The sequence below is a fragment of the Strix aluco genome, chromosome 4 (assembly GCF_031877795.1).
Source record: "Strix aluco isolate bStrAlu1 chromosome 4, bStrAlu1.hap1, whole genome shotgun sequence".
Classification (NCBI taxonomy): domain Eukaryota; kingdom Metazoa; phylum Chordata; class Aves; order Strigiformes; family Strigidae; genus Strix; species Strix aluco.
The window spans coordinates 92,073,303-92,093,365 of NC_133934.1; the positions used below are offsets into that span (position 1 = coordinate 92,073,303).

At 40.3% G+C, this 20,063-nt stretch overlaps 1 protein-coding gene across 9 annotated transcripts in view; it reads left to right on the top strand.

Annotated features, from left to right (window-relative positions):
- DPF3 (double PHD fingers 3) overlaps positions 1-20,063 on the top strand; it is a 180,107-nt gene that overhangs the window by 94,918 nt on the left and 65,126 nt on the right. For 4 of the 9 annotated variants that reach the window (XR_012623258.1, XR_012623259.1, XM_074824286.1 and 1 more), the window contains exons 4-8: positions 7,107-7,234; positions 11,589-11,684; positions 12,728-12,766; positions 16,351-16,429; positions 16,752-16,793. Coding sequence is in view for 5 of the 9 variants with exons in the window: in XM_074824286.1 (XP_074680387.1) it covers positions 7,107-7,234; positions 11,589-11,684; positions 12,728-12,766; positions 16,351-16,429; positions 16,752-16,793 (384 nt within the window). In the remaining 4 variants the exon portion in view is untranslated. The remainder of the gene's footprint in view (positions 1-7,106; positions 7,235-11,588; positions 11,685-12,727; positions 12,767-16,350; positions 16,430-16,751; positions 16,794-20,063) is intronic. The other 5 variants (XR_012623260.1, XM_074824288.1, XR_012623261.1 and 2 more) reach the window with 3 other exon arrangements.

A 20,063-nucleotide genomic window follows, 5' to 3' on the forward strand; every position in this document is an offset into this window, starting at 1 on the left:
GCAGTTTTCACTTAATGGCAGATAGTCCTCTGAACTATTCTTTCCACACAACATGGTTTGTTTCTGAGGAAACAAATACTGTCTTGTTTTCAAGTAGCCTTGCTTCTAAAACCAGTTTATCATTCTCTTTGACTGGATTCTTCTTCTCACCATGGCCCTGTTTATCTTGAGAGTGCAATAATATACATGAGGTTTGAGGGTGGAATTGGCGGGGGAGACAAGGAGTTACTGGAGTAGCCTTACAATCTCCGGTACAGCCATGGCTTTATTATGTCTGGCTTGGATTAAAAATAAAATGAATTTGATGTTTACTAGTTTCTAGGGGCATTTGTTTGGTTTTATGGACTCATTGTGAGAGTCTGTGTTATCAGCAGTCTAGTCTTAGGGGAGGCCAAGGGCTAGGCTGGCAGGAGGTCCTGTGGACCAGGGCTGGAGAGGATTGTAAGTGTAGAACTGCACTGACAAGTTTGCCACAGATGGGTGCTGAATTGCTGTAGTGCTGGGAGAACAGGCTGGGGTAGCGGGGACTGTGGAAGGTCAGGATTAAAGCATAACAGCAATAACATGAGCATCTGCCCCCAGGATAGCAGGAGACGGTGCAGTGAAAGAAGGGTTTTGAAGATCCAGATCTGTAGGAGGAGTGAAGATCCGTGCTGTGCTGTGCTGGCAGAGGCATGCTTACAAAAAAACTTGCAGAGCCCTGCCTTTAGTATACCTGGTTCTGGTCACTGCTGTGAATGCATCAATTCCAAAGACACTAACAAATCACTGTACTGACCATGAATGTAACAAGCAAGCAAGCAGACTAGGTAAGGAGAGTCTGGTTGTGCACGCACAGAAAAGCTACAAAATCCAGCTATTCACGTGAGGCATTGTCTCCTCTTTCTTTCTTAAGGGATTCCATTCCCCCTGCCCCCACCCTTTGCACTCTAACGCTATATTTGTGCCTTGGAGATGTGGAGATGAGCGTATGATGGATGGATGGATGCTGCTTGTCTGGGTTTTTCACCACCATTTCCCCTGGGGCACTCTGTCTGCTGGCAGAGAGCACCATCCCAAAAGATGGTATCTTTTGCAAACTCGACAGCTAACAGACAGCTTCTCTCTCTGCATATTTCCCCAAAGAAGAGCAGGCTTAATCTGGTTTTTATATGGCATATTTCATTATAATCTTTTTGACTTCCCATGTTCCCAATACGCCATCATAAATAAAACGCTGGGGGTGGGAACAGCAGAGATGCTGAGGCTTCACACTCTTGTGACACTGATAGATTCTCATTTTAAACTGTCATGGGATTTAATTGCTTGCTGAGCCACTGCACTGCACTTTCAGACACATCCTGCCACATCCTCTTAATGAGCTTAGTGGCTGCATTCACTCAGCAGTAGTTCTGTTTGCTGTGAATTAGGTGGCTTTTTTAGACCACCTATATGATATTAAAGAGGTAGTGGTTATTAAGGTAATATCTTTGGATTTATCCATCTTAAACAGCACTTCACGGACTCTTAATATATAGTTTCCTCTGGCACTTTTTATGTTCCAAAAAACCAGCACCAAGAAACAAAAATGCAAGAATCTATGTGCAAAGTCAGTGTTTGTCTAAGAGGGTTTTTGGAAGCTGGATTGCTTTGGTTTGCATAGTAGCTGTCTCTGGCGTGATAGATCATGCTGGAACTCACCCAATAAGTATCTCTGTTCCCAATTAGAACTGGAAATGGAGCTGCTTACGAGTGCACAGAGATGATGGCTTGGGTGGCAGCTGCTACTGTGGAGATGGAAATGATCCATTGTAAAACAAATACATTGCACTGTATAGAAAAAGGGATGGTTGTTTTTAATTTATGTTTCAAAGAGACACTGAAAAGTTGCTTAGCTCCCAACGCGTTGTAAACCAAATGCAGCATATTTAAGGACAGGAATTTGCAGCTATTTTGGTGAATCAAAACTTGAAAAAGCCCACCATTTTGTAGGATTTGTGAAAATGTGCTTCTTTTGGAGACAGCAGTTCAGTAGAAAACAGATACAGGAATGATGCTGGCATGGGTGCTTGTTCAGATTCTACCACCGTGGTCTAAGGACCTTGATAAATAGAGAAGTTGCTGCACTGAGCTGGTAAGCAGAAATAACCATGTTAATTTAATCACTATGAAAGGGACTCTGCCAAGTTAAGAAACATAAATTTTAATTATATGCACACACACATCTTTGAATTATAATATATGCACAATATTTAGCTGTGACACCAATAATACCGTGGTTTATTAAAACGGGAAGAATTCTTACATAACATTTTATTTTTCATTGATGATTTTTGTTGACTTGACACTTCCATTTTGTATGGCTCTATTTCGTGTATCTCCTGCACTAACCAGGTGCTATTGCATTTGCAAGACTAATCAAAATGAAATTTATCTACAAACCTTTTTAAAATTTTTATGTAAAAGAGTAAGCTTTTAGTTATAATACTTTTACTAGTACTTATTACTTGTAATAAAGATTGTGTTCTCTGAAATTGCAATGTCTGAAGAAGAGCTTGTGATACAAACTAGGAGTTACAATAGAAAGAATTCAGAACAATTAGTGGGTAGCAAATGTTATTACCTATATTTAAAAAGGATTTGGATGTGATTCAAGGATTTAAAGACCCATAAATTCTACATGAACATTTGAGAAATTGATTGAAACAGTAATTAGGTATAAGCAGTAAAGCACCTGGGAAATGATGATATAGGAGGTTCTAACTGATGACTTCTTTTTTTCCTACCAAGGAAAAGCACGTCTCACTGCTTTCTTAAAATTCTTTACATGATATGTAAAGGACTAATAGATAAGGGGGTTGACAATTTACTTAGACTTTCTGAAGACCTTTGGTATGTAATAGGCCTCCGAAGAGAAACAAAGCATTTTCTTGGATCAAAACTTTTAGAATAAGAGATGAAACAAAGAACAAAATGAAACAAAGAACTTTCATTCTAGAAAAAGGCTAACAGCTGGTGCATCAGCGTTTGGTGTTTGGTCCAGTGTTGTGTAATATAGTAATGAACAAGCTGGAGAGACGGAGTACCTTGTAAACTACAAAGATTTGCACATAGTACAAAGTTATTTTTAGAGCCATTGTGGCCAGGGATGTCTGTGCAGGTCTCCCTGGAGAGATCTGAATGTGCATTGTGAATGGGCGGTGGGATGGACATTTTAATCTGTTACCTATGTGCTTGAATGTATTACTTATGGGAAGGTCTTGTCTCTGTTACGAGGTTCCTAATTCTGCTTGGTATGCAGCTTGGACACTGCAGGACACTGCCTGAGGAGTAGTATAAAGAATATTGTAATGCATTTGTTTAAATGGGGGATGTGGTTTCATCTGAAAATATCAGGTGCAGTATTGGTCCATCTTGGGAAGATTATTGAGGAATAAAAGGAAGTTCAGAGAGGTCTGACAGGACAAAGCCATATGGAAACCTTCGCCCAGCAGAGTAATAGAAAAGATTGTGTCTGTTTATCCTCGAAAGAAGAAGAATCAGAAGAAATGACAAAAAAGTTTGGTCAGCAACTTCTATTTTCCCTGTCTCATAGCAAGACCAAGGGGGCAGGCCGTAAATAAGGTGAAACACTCCTTCTTTCAAACCGTAGTTTAACTTGAACTCACTTAGGTGGGGAAACATCGAGAGCAAAAGTGTATCAAAATTCAGAAGGGGCTGGGCTATTCTGTGTGTTTCCAGAAGAGCCAGATTTAGGATATCTGGCAGTGATACTGCATTTATCCATCAGGACTGACCTGTTAGAGATCAGGATGAAATACAGTATTAGGGTAGACTATTTTCTTTGCATTTCTCTCCTGACAGACACTCCTACCTTCTTCTGCAGCATCTGATGTGACTGCATAGTATAGCACAACAAATATCAAAGCAAATAGTGGCAAGTGTGGGGTCGTGGCTTAATTTCTCAAGCCTAGAATTCTCTCTCTGGCCTTGTTTGAAGCTTCTGACACTGGCTGGTACCTTCATAAGCAGGACAGTGAGTGGAACAGACCCCACCTTGCTTCCAAACAGCAGTTCCTGTGGTCTGGGAGAAGCCTTGATCTTTCACATGAAATCTACATTTCAGGTGTTGAGATGACTTCTCAGTTTTCTTTAGGGTACAGGCATAAGGGAAAAATATACTTCTCTAGCTTTTGAGGGAAAATCCTGGAGAGTTAAATAGGAAAGAGAAAATTAGGGATTTAGTGAAATGAATTTATTGATCCCTGGTAGTGATTAACTATTTCTCTAGGTTAACTGAACTGTTTTTTAGATTTTTGAAGACTTCTATCTCTGAGGAATCAAAAAGTGGTTTGGAAACGTAATTTCCTGTCTTCATTACTGTATCTGTTACAGACTAGCCATCTTCAAGGAAGGACTGAATTCATTACAAAGATTGAATTCATTACTAAAAAGTTGTCTTTGGACCTCTGAAGGTTTTTATACTGTAAACTTTACATTCCAGATAAGATAGTGTCTGCCATTGCTCACTTTTTAGAGCTACTTAGGAATGAAAATGGACTCCTAGAAGCTACCAGTGGAGATGAAAATGAAGCAGTTGAGTAGCAGTCAGCTTAGTGGGCAGATGGGAAGCAGCTGCCCTGAGTTTCTTTTCACCGGATTTCCTGTTCACTAACTTAACTTCTTGATAACTCAATCTTTCCATCAGTAAACTGGGAATAAAGGTATTACCTCACACTGCCTTGTCAGTGGGATGTTAAATTTAATAATTAAAAAACACTCTGAGAGTTTGGGATGAAAAATCTCCTGGAGTGTTGCTCGTGGGAGGTAGCAGTGCCACACAAAACAAGCACGCCTATTAAAGACAGCTGCTGGGTTTTGACCTTAAAGCCTACCTTTCCCTCTGACTTAATGTTCAATGTTTCCAGAACAAACAGGGACTAGTTTTACTTTTATATATGTTCTACTCATCCCTCACCCATTCCTTGCTCATTCCCTTTTCTAATGCATTCATTTGCTGAGTGTATCGGTATCCAGAGACAGGCATAGCTTGTCACAGTGAAGACATGTTTGTTTCCGATGCCCTCGAGCCTGCTTGAAGCTTCTTCTCTTGCTGAATGTATGATGACCCCTTGGGTTTTGCAGTCCCACAAGGTTCTAAATACAGAGCAAATGCCCTTTTGCACCTAAGCACAGGACTTTGAAAGGAAGCCAAGCCCACAGTCAGAGATGATTAGGGAGGTTCCTTAGTGACTTTAGATTCAAGTGTTGGGATTTGCACAGAAATCAAGTCTAAAATCCCTTATTTCTATTGAAATGTCTGGATTTAGCATCCAGAGGGGGGTACTAGGAGTTAATACAGGGAAATTCAATCTGTATGATTCTCTGTTGACATCTCTGTCTTTTCTATAGCTCAAGTAAGAGAGAAGTTGGGAAAGGTGGCATAATGGGGTGGGTGTGCAGAGCTTAATGCTGAAAACAGAGTCCTGATTGAATAGACCTCCTTGTGATGAGAAGGGGGATCAATTCACAGTTGACCCCATCCCATTGTGTGGGTTGTCCTGGGAGTTTCCTTTGAAAATCCCAGTGGTTTGGGTTTTCTGCATGGTTTGTACTCAGCCTTTCCCTCCATGAATAGAATAGCTTTTGCTGGAATTTTTGCTGGATTTTCTGTGGTTATTGGCTGAGCAATGCTCACTTCAGAAGACTTGAGCAAGCATGTTGTGGAAGCACTGATCAGGGACCCTGAATCATTTGCTGGCTTAGAGTTTTTCATATATAGAACAAACATATTCCTGGGACGCAATTGCCCCCAAGAAACAGATTAGACTTTACTATCCCAGGTGGAAGTGTTCATTCATTATTTGGATTGCAGGAGTGATTTGGGGCTTTATAAACACATGAATTTCTGCCCTGCAGAGTTTACAACTCACGGTGATAGAAAGGCAGGGAGCTTCAGGCAGACTGGGGAACACAACACAGTCCTAAAAGATGAGAAGAGGACAGAGCTGTGAAATAAGGACACCAGATGCTGATTTGTGAGCATCGGTCCTGTACATTATTACTTTATAAATCTATTGGCCTAGAGGAAGGAATTCATTTTAGAAGGGAGGGAGTACTTGAAATATCCATACCTGTCATTGTCAGGTAAAGAGACATTCAGGATGTCTCTCTGCCATGGGGTTGCTCTGAATGAACGCCTGCATGAGTGGGGTAGAGGCCAGGATCTAGAAGGAAAATGGAATTCTTCCCTAGGTGTATTTTAACATCTTGCTAAAATTAACATGCTGTATTTGTCTGCTGCACTGCCTCATGATCTAGTGGTGGCATTCAGAAGGGGAATAAGGCTCTTCACTTGTACAGGAAGTTGCATCAAGCTTCCTCATAAACCCACACTGTCTTTGGAGTCCTGTGCCCCAGGCCTGCCCCCGAGCCAGCCTTTGGGTCTTTCTGCTGTGGCTGGGGGTCATCCTGTTTTATGGGTTAGATTCTGTACCTGTAGCTGTGCTGACTGGTGTTTCTTCATTGGTGTAGGCCCATTTAAAACAAACTAAAGATTTCATCTAGTCAATATTACATGAAAATTCAAGACACATCCCTTTGGTTTTTCAGTTTAAGTTCTCGGCATTGGCCCCACACACTAGCTTTCTGCTTTCTCACATGCAAAACATGCCCTGGTGTAGGAGAATGCTGCTTGGAGCTGTGCTGTATAAACTGTGCCAGATGCTAAATTGCATTAAACTACTTTTCTACTTCAGGAGATCAGATCTTCGTATTTGTTATTTCAGTATTTTAGAAAGTCCTGATTTTGTTCTTTATTTGAAGCATAGGGAGTTTACATAAAGGAGAAGCCTTTTTTCCCCCCCGCTTTGTTTCCTCCTGATACAATATGTCCAGCCTTTTTTTTCCTCTAAGCAAATACAGCAATTGAAAAGATGCCAGGTTTTCAGTAAGATAGAAATGAATCCTATGTGGAGATCCTTAGCAGTTAAAAGAAGAACTTGAAGAACTCTCCTTCAAGATGGAAACAAGCTTGAACGTCTGTCAGTCTTCTGCTTGTCATCTCTGTCCTTCTGCTTGTTAGCTGTCTGGGGAGACACATGCAGTCAATGTGTTTTGTTTTTCAGAAGTTGATCTGCCTCTGAAAAAAGATGGGTTCACCTCAGAAAGTACAACTCTGGAAGCCTTGCTGCGTGGAGAGGGAATAGAGAAAAAAACGGACGCTAAAGAGGAAGACACTATTCAAGAAATCCAGGTAAAGGAGAGCCCCATGCCCTGACAACAGGGCTGGATTTTACAATTTGTCTCTAAGCCTAGCAGATTTGGTCCTGTGGCAGAACAGTGCATCTGTTTGTGTCATTCTACTGTCAAAATGTTACCAAACCATTGTGCTACATTGTGATGCTCAAAATGAACTTGGGATCTTGCACACTTCTCCTGTCACAAGGATCTCGGTCGTTTGGCTGTGTTCTGCACGGCTCCTGTGTTGGCATTTGTTTTGCAGCACAATGAGATGATTACATATAAAACTGACAAGCAGAGATGGGTCCCAACCATAAACTGAATTTTAGTGCCTCATATTTAAAGTGAATTTGGACGTGGATTTGAATTTGAATTCACAGCTGCTGACTGTAGACAAAAAGTGTTGTTGCCTTGCATTTCCTTTTTTATTCTGAGAAGCCTTCAGAAAGTATACAAGCAAAATAAATAATTAAAAATATTCTAATCTTAATTATCTCAGTTATTATTAGCAATGCAGGTATGAGAAATATTGCCTCTTCACACGCATTATGGTTTGAAAGTTATTTGTCAAGATTCTATTTCATCCTTTAACAATTAAAAGTCAAAACACATCTGTGGGTCTGTCAGAGAAGGAATTCAGCTAATATAATGGGTTCTTATGTAAGTATGTGTCATGTTTAAAGACATCTTACATCACTAGGAAAGCAGGCCTCTTGCAGGGGAGCAGCAGCACATCTTTGGTGATGCTAAAATGCCATCGTGCTATGAGTCACAGAATCACAGAATCATCTAGGTTGGAAAAGACCTTGAAGATCACCTAGTCCAACCATTAACCTAACACTGACAGTTCCCAACTACACCATATCCTTCAGCGCTATGTCAACACAACTCTTAAACACCTCCAGGGATGGGGACTCCACCACCTCCCTGGGCAGCCCATTCCAACACCTAACAACCCATTCTGTAAAGAAATGCTTCCTAATATCCTGCCTAAACCTTCCCTGGTGCAACTTGAGGCCATTACCTCTTGTCCTATCGCTTATTACTTGGTTAAAGAGGCTCATCCCCAGCTCTCTGCAACCTCCTTTCAGGTAGTTGTAGAGGGCGATGAGGTCTCCCCTCAGCCTCCTCTTCTCCAGACTAAACAACCCCAGTTCCCTCAGCCGCTCCTCGTACGACATGTGCTCCAGACCCTGCACCAGCTTCGTTGCCCTTTAGTGTCCATTAGTGATTTTTAGTGAGAGCCATTGGCAATGTGTCAAACTTAATCATTTTGGCTGAGATACAACATGTTGCATCTATACCTAAAACTAGTAAAAATTTGAGTGGGCAGCTCCATGCCAAATGAAACAGAAGAGCATGAACATCAAATCTATATTACTTGGAGCTCAGTCCTACTGGTTTATTTTCTAGAAATTTCACATGTGTAAGGGCAGCAAAATTGGGTCTTGTGTTCCCAGTTACACAGGTAAAGGAGCACCATCAAAGAGGAAGCATCCCATGCTTGTGGAGTGGGGAAGAGCTTGGCACGAGACCCGCTCTGTGTTTCCTTCTTCAGTAGTGTATCTGGGTCTATTAAGCTGAGAGCCCTAAAACTCTGTTTATACCTGCTTCCAAAGTCACAAGAAGTCATGGTGCAGCATCCTTATGAGGTTGACAGGTGTCTTTGGATGTCGCTGTGCAATCTGAGCTCCCAAATTATCCCCAGCAGCCATCCAAGGAAAGAGACTTTAGAGACAGTAGAGCTGACACAAGTCTGGGCATTGCAGAGCAGGAAGGGGGTGCAAAAATATACAAAAAGTTTTCAGCTAAACTGCTGTAGCTGTAACCTGTCACCTGGATGCTCGTTTCGTGAGAACAGATGCAAAAGACACGTCTTGCTGTTGTTTCTTATGCAACCACAGCTAATCTGGATTCAGTCTATACACCAGTGATTGCCGAAGCCTTTACTAGTAGCCAGCTTTCAGTGTGTACTTCGGCACCTGGCAGCTAGACTGTACCAGATTAAAATAATGATCAGTGCCTTTTATCTGTATGACAAATAAGAGAATGCAAATCTCTCTGTTGTTCCTTTGCATGCTCTTCTGTGCAGTAACTTGAAAGGGCCCAGCCTCAGTGGCGGTGACAGTGAGCAGGTCGGATAGACATAATGGTAATTCCCACCTCAGTCCCAGCCACCTACCACCCTCTCAAGCTCATAGTATGTGTCAGGAGAAGACTTAGTGCTTTGCTGCACTGAAGTACATTGGGCTGGGAAACTGTTTTAGAAAGACAGAATAGGAAAGGAAAAGTTACTTTGCTAAAAAGCGTAAGGGTTCCCCCTGCTAAATAGATGCAGTCTATTTACAGTTGGTATTTAACAGGGTTGAGGATTTTGCCCTACAGTAAATTGGTATTGAATGTGTGTCTCCATCGTTCACTGGAGAAAGCTAAGAATAGCCTTTTGACCATGAAACAGAAAGGCTATGCCCCTTCTATCAAGGATTAAAGTCATTACCCTGGCAGTGTCATCAAATTCACACTTGGTTACTTATTATCTCTTTTCTAAATTGATGCTGCAATTTTAAACATAGAAAGTGGTTTGTAGTATTTCTCTTAACTGCTCTTGTGTAGTATCAGTGTTGTAAACTAGCTCCTTCCCCTCCCACATACGATATGGTTGCAGCCTTCTCTTTTTTTGGAGATACTTTAAGATATGAAGCAATGTGAAAATACAAATTTGTATCAGTAAGTTTGCTTATTTTCTTACATATCACTAGTCTCCCCATGTATAACATTTTCCAAATGCTTCAGCTTCCTAAGATGAAGTCAAGTAATATATGAAATTGCATCAATTTTGAAGAAATATTTTATGTATGCAGAACTGCAACTTGCTTAATTTTTACACCCTCTAGTATTTAGTACTCTCGTATTATGTGAAATTGTATTTCATGATGGTCTGACCTCATTAACAGCCCCCTGAAATTTAAAAATAAAAGGAGCAAAAACCAGATGAAGTCTTGATCCTCTACCATGTTCTAGAAGTTGTTTGTACTTTTTAAAAGGGACACTGTCCAATATTAATCTTAAAAATTTAGCTGATAAAATAAGAATAAACTTGTATAGTTGGTATTCCAAATACAGGCTTTTTTGAAAGTGAAATTTCTGTTGTGTTCTTTCCCACAAATTCAGAATTTGGTGCTTGAGGTATGTAGGAAGAAGAGAAAGCAACTGTGATTTGTTCCTGTTTCCCTCTGCTGTCTCTCAAATAGCTCTTAAGTAGAAATTATAGGGAAGGGACAAATACAGCAAGACTGAAAAACCTCCTCATCAGTTTAATGTTACTGATTTGAATCTACATTATGGTTGCATGTTGTAATTTAAATGAATGGTGGCATGGCAAAGATGAGTCAGTGATTCCAGACTGGTCCCTTATGAAATGGCACTGCACCTTGAATGGCAGGAGTGGCTGGGGCCCATTTCTGTATTTCTAGCAGACATACCAAGGGTTGAGGGGATTTCAACAGGACTTCTTTCCACATTAGTGTTGTGATGGTTTCTCTTGCCTTTGTCCATGCAATGTCCGACTTGTGTATGTTTTCAGGGTGGCCAACCTGTGTTTGATTCTATAGAGGTTACATTTCAAAAGATCGGGATAAAAAGATTGAAATTCCCTGGCATGGGCATCTCACAGTTATGTGAGATGATGAATTATTGCTCCTATTGAATAATTAATTGGAGGAAATATTGCTATTGTTCCTATTAACTTCAGTGAGACCTGTACTTCCTCAGCATTCTCATGCAGCAAGACCCCTGTTTCCAGATTACAGAGTTGTACCTGTGGTGTAAGACCTGAAAGATGTTATTTTCTAGATCCACTAAACACGCTGGAATATATGGAAGAATTTTCTCTATTTTTGCTAAACAAAGAAAACCGTGAGCTGCCAAGGAGAAAACCACTGATTTCTGTCTTTTTGAAGTACATTTTCAACATTAGGAGAAAACAAAACAATCTAAGGTGCAAGAAACCAAATTTAAAAAATCATGCAAACAATTTCCCAGACAGGGCCTGCAGTTATGCATACTAATACTTGTGTTGTCTTGGGATATCGGTGCTCAGTGATGCCACTATTATTTCTTAGGAACCTTTTTTTCGAGTTGACTGATATCAGTGGTATTTTTTAATAAGAACACCCTGGAGAACTGAGGGTGGAAGGGAAAGCAAATTTTGCTTTAGTGGAAAGAAGTAGGGGGTTCTGGGATCTGATTTGACATTATATCATTAATCAACTGTAATTTAATAACCTGCAGTCTCTGTGGTAAAGAGCGCAGTTGGTAGTATGTGTCATCTTTTCTTCTAACCATTCCTGTTTATTGTTCAACCACAGAGGGTTTTAGAAAATGATGAAAATGCAGATGAAGTGAATGAGGAAGAGGATTTGGAAGAAGATATTCCAAAACGAAAGAACAGGCCTAGAGGACGGGTAGGTGGAGAGTTTACTGGAACGGAAAGGAAGGAAGCAAACCTCTGTTTTCTAGTGTATATTTGTCATATGTATTGTATATGCAAAGTGTATACCCATGGATGTATGATAATGATAACACTATAGGTAATTTTCAGTCATATGGTCAAAGATTTTTAATATTTTTTCAGTTTATTTTTGTGAATTACCAAGAAAAAAGACTATTTTGAGAGTAAAAAGTTGCATTAAATTTATTACAGTAGTGTATTTACAATTGCAATGTAAACTGTAGTAATTATGATGACATCCTGCTATTACAATGCTCTTACTTTAAAGCAACATTTACTAATTACAGAAAAGCAACAAATTCAGTCATGACAGCCCCCCAAAAAATATTAATAAAAGTAACTTGAACTGTATTAATACATTTTGCAGCTTTCTCCAAGGTAGCACTTTGTGGCTGACACTGGCCCTCTTGAGCCCATGGCAAATCTTCTATTTGGTTAAAATGGGCAATATTTTATCCTTAGGGGAGTCTGTGTCCCTTCTCTTACCTAAGATGTCTTTTCACAATTTCAACAGGGCACCAGTTAAGTAATGAGGCCAACATTTTAAAACTTGGAATCAACATTTTCAATTGTGGCCCCATAAGCTAGGCATCTAAATAAACATGAACACAATTCTCAGCAATTTCAAGCATTTTCATCTCTCTTTGGCTCCAGTGGGTGCTGCAGGGGCACAGGAGCTCTAGAAGTACCTTTTGATTGTTTGTAGGAGTCAAGTAAGAAGGGCTACATTTTAGGCTAAATGAGCAGGATATAATAGCTTTTGAATGAGAGAGAGACCTGAAACCACATTGAATACTTGCAATGTACTTATGCATCAGACCCTCTCCTTTGGTTTCCTCTGTTGTTGTGTTGTTTCAGTTTTCTGCTCCTCTTTATTTTGGAGCTTAAGTCCTTTAATATAAGATCAAAGCACTTTAATAATTGGATAAGTATATATTTCACCTTCCTTATTCTCAAAATCACCTGAACCAGTTTCTTTCTTTCTTTCTTTCTTAGCCAAAGACCCCCACCTGGAAAAAAATTTTCCAGAAAAATGTAAGTTTCAGAAAATTTGTATGAACCAGTAACCAAAACCAGGCATTAGAATCGATACATGCACACAAACTTGACTGTAGTGATCAACTAATATTCCAGGCTAACAACTCTTTTCTAATAAGTTGTTCTCACATAAATTGCACATGCTGGTTAGGGTGAGTGAAAGGGAATGAATAGCTAAAAGAGATATACTGCTCAGGAGAAGGGAATTTGCTGTACTCATATATCCCAGGCCTACACAAGGAAAGTCCTGAAGTTACAGTTATGTGCAAAGTTTTACTCCCCTGTTCAGGAAACTTCTTCCCTGCTACTGTAGGGAAAAGAGTTAGAGGGTACTAGATGTTGCATTAATTTTGAAGCATAAATTTATGTCTTTATTTTCTGCCCTAGAAACGGCCCCCTATTAAGTGCAGGAGCAGCAGGGTCTCTTGCCTTTTTCTTGCAACTAACTCCTGCCCTGCTAGTACCCTGGCTTCATTCAGTGCAAAAAAGAGAAGTCTGAAGAGTGCCAAATACTTTGAGCAATTTTCGTTTTTATTTGATGGCATCAATAACCAAAGCAAAATGTGGTATAAATTAGGTTTTCAAAATTGGGGCCAGATTCTCTAGCTGTTGAAAACTGGTAAGCCTGAATTGCATCTGGTCACGAGTGTTTTGCCACTCTTCAAGCAGCCCTTTTCTAATGTGAGCCTGACCCAGTGTAGGGAATTGAGGCTAAGGATTTGAAATTAGAGGACGCGAAACCTGGGCAGCACTTTGTTTCTGGGAAGGAGTTGGTTAGAGTATTTTTAGAGGGCAGAAGAGGGGGAGGACATGCATAGGAAACTAGATCCTGCAGAGTGTGGCCTTCGGGGATTCAGAGAAGGAGAAGGGCTGACAGCATCGATGCAGGATTAATGCGACAGAATTACTGCTCTGGACGTTCCAAATTGCACATGCCCCTTCCTTTCCCTACAGCATGATTTTATTTCTAATCCTGGACTCTCCATCTGTCCCTCTGGCCACTCTCTCTGGCTGCTTCAGGGCTGCTCCAAGGCTTCTGTGCCATGGCTTCCAGGCCTCACACATCAAGTCTCGTAGTCTTTGCTGCACCCTGTCAGGAGAATGAAGGCAGTCATGGATGACTGAATTCAACAGACTAGAGTGCCGACAGCAAGCACAGGGCACTCAATTTAGTGCCTCTGGGGCAGCTGCTTGGTTTGTTATCCCCTCAAGGCTAGCCCTGAAATTGTGGGAGCATTAGGAAGGACACTGAAGGCCGAAGAGGTGGATTTACAGAAGGAGCTTTTTAGTATCTTTGCTGGACAGGGAGACTGTGGTAGGAGCTGGGAAGGATAGTTTGCTAGGAGATATGAGAGGAATGCAGCTGCACCTGTACAGATTGCTCTTCAGCTGGATATCCCATGGGACAATTTCAAAGGCACTAAAGACATTTAGGAACCCAAGTCCCATTGAAAGTCAGTGGCTTGAAAAATCTCCCCATGTGTGTTCAGTGCATGAAAAAGTGTATCTGACGTGTGGTCATGACACAAATGCTGTACCCTTGCATTTCTGTAGAGAACAGTTTGAAGGGAAACAGCTGGCTGTAGGACTAGTGAAATTGAGCAACAGACCTTAAATTACCATCCTATTCTGAAAGATGCCTATGTAAAAATAGTACCTTGTTACTCAACAGATCCATTCTCAGTGTGTAAACAGAGTCAGACCTACTGACTAGTGACAAAAATAAGACTTTACAGCTTTTTCGCAGCCCTGAAGAGCCAATGCAACTGGTAGGATAGGGAAATTAGATCCTAATCCAGGTACCAGCAGAAATATTTATTAAGGGCCAATCACTTGTCTCTCTGAAGACTCTCTGATGAGCTGAGGGTTGTATAGGAGCTGCCATGGACTGAAATTCAGCTTGCAGCACATTTTGCAGTAATGAGGGAAGAAAGGAACAAGCCTGGGATTGATTTCATAGCCCAGAGGGGGTTTACAGAGCTGGCAGTCAGAGAGAAAATAAAGCAGACTAGTAAAATCATTTTATGTGATATGGTCAGTAAAGTAGCTTCCACCAAACAATTGTTGCTGGGGCCTTTTCCAGGGTGAAACTGCTTTTCAGTTCACCCTTACAAATCTCACTCTGCACGTGTATGCTGATCTGCACAGAGATCTTTGCCGAAGTCAGAGCTATACTTGTCATACCTAACAGTATTTACCCATCCAGACAGCTGCAAATCCATGTCTTTCCTTCAGGACTGTGTTAAGAGTTAGACCTGAACAATCCCAAGGAAATAATATGTGAAGTTTTTATAAATCCCTGTTTTGACAGACTTTGTAAGGCCAGTGTAAAACTGTTCCTTGTTCCTTGTCTTTAGATGTCCAGTGGAATGCAGCTCAAATAGTGCTAGTTCAGTCCCAAATCCATAGAAGGGGGACAGACCCCTTGGTGTTTGGGGTACTAATATTCTTAGAATTTCTAAATCTTCTCCAGCTTTACTTGACAAAGCTCTGTCCCTTTCTTATTTTCACATGCAAAAGCTTGAAGAATTTGAGTCAGACAGTCTTGTCTAGGGTGAGAAACATCAACAGTTTAATAAGAGGAGCAGCAGAAACAATTTTGTTTCTTTTACCCAGGAATAGAGTAGCTGGCAGAATTAATAAAGGGCTATCTAGTCATCCACCTGCAGATCACTTCCTCAAATAAAGATCAAGTCTAAAATTATTGTCATCTACACACTGTAGTAGTGAACATGAAAGAATTCAAGGCCTTGGCTCAGTTCCCAGTTCCACATCACAGCCTTCACCATTGGACAGATATGAGCTGTCCCCTTTTTGGCATCTCAGCTGAGAAGGGCCAGGACCAAGTAGCTTTGATGCTGAATTCCACTCTTACCCCTGGAGCTCAGGACAGAGCAGTCTGTGCTGTGGAGAAACAGAGCTTTTCAGTTTCCAGGGCTGCCAACTTGGTATGTCGTAGGAACACAGAACTGCGGAGAGACCTTTCTGGGTAATTCCCGTTGTCTGTTATTGCAGGTAGCCATGTTACCTAATCTTTTCCACTAACCGACCAATGCTCCATTTTCTAATTAGCCATGGTACCTTTGTCCCAGAAGGCCATTTCAAAACATTGCTTTTCAGCTAGAAAACAAAACAAAACAAACAACCTCCCTTTGAAAATATTAAAGGAAATAATTTTACCTCTGTTTTATTTGGGACTTGTTTTCTGGCTGATTTAATCGTTGTATTTATCCTCTAACACCTGTTCATCTATTAATTCATTCATATTCAGTTAAGCAAGGTATTTGAACATCTTCAGAAGTGAATGTGTGATGATACTCAACTGAATATGTGCTGGCAGTGACCTACTGCTGTGGATGAACAGTTTGGGTTATTGGTGGAGGGGATCTCCACTGCCTTACAAGGTCCATTAACATAGTGCATATCTTAGGAGATGAAGGGTCAAGCCCACCCTTGACAAACCTGTATGGAAGCTGAGGACTTGTTTAGTTTATATTGCACATTTTTCGTAGGAGGGTGAGGGGCACAAGGAGACCTGAGTGGCGATGGAATAATGTTAACAATTCCTCTTGTCCTTGCAGGCTCGGGGATCTGGAGGCGGCAGGAGACGGAATGATGCTGCCTCCCAGGATGATCATGACAAACCCTATGTTTGTGACAGTAAGTAGCACCCAGACAGCTGATTCTGCTTCCAGCCTGGTCCTACCAGCTCAGTGCACTCAGGGCTTCATCTTTTCCCTTCCAGCAAAATATTCGGCTGCTCTCTGACTTGCATGTTTGCCACCTGCTGCTGCTGCTGCTGTTGGTGTTTTTGCATGAAGGAAATAAAATTAAGTCTTCGGCAAGACTCCACTTCCCTTTGCCCTATAATAAATAAATCATCTCTTATATTTTCTTTCTCTTTCTCTTTTTCTGGCTTCTCTGCCTTTTGTCTTCCTTTCGCCCATGTAAGATTCACCCTCTATTTCTTTCTCTGTTTCAGATAGTTACAAACAAAAGCATAACTCAAAAATCTCCGACAAAGGTACTTCACCCTTGTTGTATCTCTTCATATATTTGGTGATTCTCTTTCCTTCAGTCCTTTTAAAATCTCACTGGGCTAAATTTTGAAGGTCTTATTCTCATCCCTCACTCAGAAAGTACTCTTGTGGCATCATCAGGAGCTGAACCCTCCTAAGAAACAAACACAACCGAAATGCTTTGTTTTGATACAGATTCCCTTTGAATATGGCCATGCTGTTTGACATCTCTCAGTGGGACTGCAGGCGAATTAAGGCATTGCCACAACTTAAAAATTATACCAGAGCCCAATGCCCAACCTGAAGAAGGATACCAGAGTCCTAATATGAGGAAGGACTCCAATATTTTATACACAATGTATTCTTTTTTACAGTCTAGTCCTTGATGCTTTCCTCCTTCTTTTGATATTCTTTTTTGCTTCACTTTGTCATTTCTGTGAAGAGCACTTATCTTACCCACATGCTTTTGAGGTTCCCCATCTTAAGGCTTACTGTAGAGTGTACATGCAATGATAGTTTGTGCTACTGGGTGCCTTCTATCTTATAAGATAATAAGTTAACAAAAGTTAATAGAAGTAGGAGAATAGCAGGAGGTCTTCACTTCTGTGATCCAAAAATGTTTGGTGGTTTTGGGGACAATTAGAATCCCCCTTTCTCCACTATTTACTTATCTTTCAATGTTACTGATCTTAAAAGACCAACGGTTACTATATCAATATATGGAGGTATTTCCTGCTTATTTTTAAAAACATGAAGAAATAAGGAGCATGGATGGTAAATGACTATATTCCATGTGATCAAATCATATTCTTTTATGGTGAGACCAGGTGACTCTTCACAGTACAGTGATGGACATGTTGGGTATTTTGCTTCAGCAAGGTGAATATTCTACAGCAAGGTGAATATTCTAAGGGCAATGAGTAGAAATGGAAAGACTAGCAACGTGAATGGGACTGTCTGAACACATGATCAAGGAGGAAGAGCTCTTTAGGATAGGAAGAGTCAGGAGATTTCTGCTGTGGATAAATAGCTGTCCTTGTGTGTTTGAAGAACTAAAATGTGTCTTCTAAGACTTTTCCAGGAGCCCAGTATCTATCTTGCTGAAATCCACAGCTTGCCTCTGCTGGTATATGCATAAATGTCTTTATCTCTTTTCTGGAACATCCTTCCAAATCCAAGGACACTTGTCAGTGGTAGAAATTTTGAATGTAATGACTCTTTATTGTCTTATCTTGCTTTGCTTTTGGATCTTACAGGGAACTCGCAACATGCATAGTAGTGATTTGCACAGAGTAGATAAAACATCTAAGATATCAAAGCAGGCAGCAGAAATCTGGGCTGAAGTCAAGGTTCTGGTACATTGTTGTACTGATGGAATGTTGCCTTGGCTTACATTTTGGAGCATAAATTTCCTCTTTGGTTTTGGAAATACAAACTTTCCTATTTCATTTGGCTGATACCTTCATTTTTAAAAGCTTATAGTTAGAGGGTGAGTCATAAGGAGTTTTGGAATCCAGACTTTACGCAGTGATTCCTCCTTTTTCATTATAGATAGCTGAGAAGAGGGCTACGTGGTCGCAGAACTCTTTTACCTGACTGTGGAGCAGAAGGAAAGAACTGTCCCAATTGTAATGCCATCATTCTGAAGTAATATCCTGTCCTTGTTAACTTTCTGTAGAAATATTACATACAATTAATTGTGAATAATTGGCTTAAGTTGAGGCCTCTTTCCTGCTTGGGTGGATTTCTTGAATCGATTTTTTCTTTTAAATTATTTGCTAAATATTTTTATGGATGAATCTCAATCTAATTGTGTTAGGTTAGAAATTGGTTTGCAGTACTCCGCATGCAGAGGTTTTGGGCAGATAGTTTTATTTTACATGGAAACATGCAGGTCAAAAATAGTGAATCTGTTTCTTGTTTGGGAAAACATGATTCCCACAATCACATTATTGGTATAAATAATTACCTTAATGGGTTGACACTTCACTTTTTCTGTATATTATTTAATTTACCTCCAGGTTGCTTTTTCTGCAAGTGTTCTGATATTTCAGTTTGGAAAGTGACCACAAAGAAAGCTTAAGCATATCTAAACCAAATTAATTTTCTTATTTAACTGCATGGGCACAAAAAATGATTTGTGGTAAAGAACTACTCTGCTCTTTTTTCATAGTTACACATTCATATTTATGGGAAACAAGAATATATCACCAGGTTTCATCAGTAATAAAAAAGTTATGGGAAAAAACTAGTCTGTGTGTCAGCAAGATGATGCAAGAGCAGTACCCAGCTGACACTGCCCCTTATTTTGGAAGAAAACAATGTTATTTTTGAAAAGGCCTGCCTTTTTTGGAGGAGACATTCAGCTATACACCAATATTAAACCTGGTCCCAATATTAAAACTGACTGGAAATATGGAATTTCTATATGGAGGAAGGTTTTCAAAGCTCAAAATGTTTTATCATCCTGTGCTTTTAAGAGAAGGTGGTTGATTGCTTGTTTTGTGGAACAAAATACTTCAGTTGATTTTATTGAGCATGCACTGTATCATAAGTTCTGAATAAAATGTTTGACCATGCAAAGCATCGACAAAATTGCTAACATCATCGTGAAATGCCTTGTTTCATCAAATTGGCAAGCGGAAAACTAGTTGGTCAGATTTTCAACCAGTTACATCAGATAGTGTTGTGCCTTGAGCTCCTTTGGGATAAATGCTTGGATAATGAAAGTGGCAGGACAGCCTGCTGTGAGATGGGTATAGGCTGGAAATGGTAACGTAGCTGAATGGGTCAGCTGCTGTATGAGACCAGACCAGACACAGCTTGAATACCTGGCTAGGAGATAGAGCAGGTGCCTTAAAGAATAGTGAAAAGTAGGGCTTGAGGAGCAAAGCAAAACCTCTGATGTCAAGCAAGAGAAGTGGAAGATATGCCACCACAGCTGTTCACGTTAAACTGGGCATGTGATTTTTAAAGGAGGGACAGAGTGAATGAACGTATGAATACCTATGTATGTAATAAGAATTGATGTCATGTCATTGTCAAATGATCAGCTGGTGAACCGTCAGTTCTACCACAGCAGTCGTCTTAAAAAACTTTCTACTATTTTTGTATTATTATATATTATTCACTATATATATATATATATATATAAAAAGCTTCTCTGAAGTTTTATCTAGAAACTTATATTCTGGTTTAAAAGTTGCAAACTGTTGTAGCACCTGAGCTTCATGACTCCAGATGTCTACTTCCTTTAGCCAGAGCGGTTAGTTTGT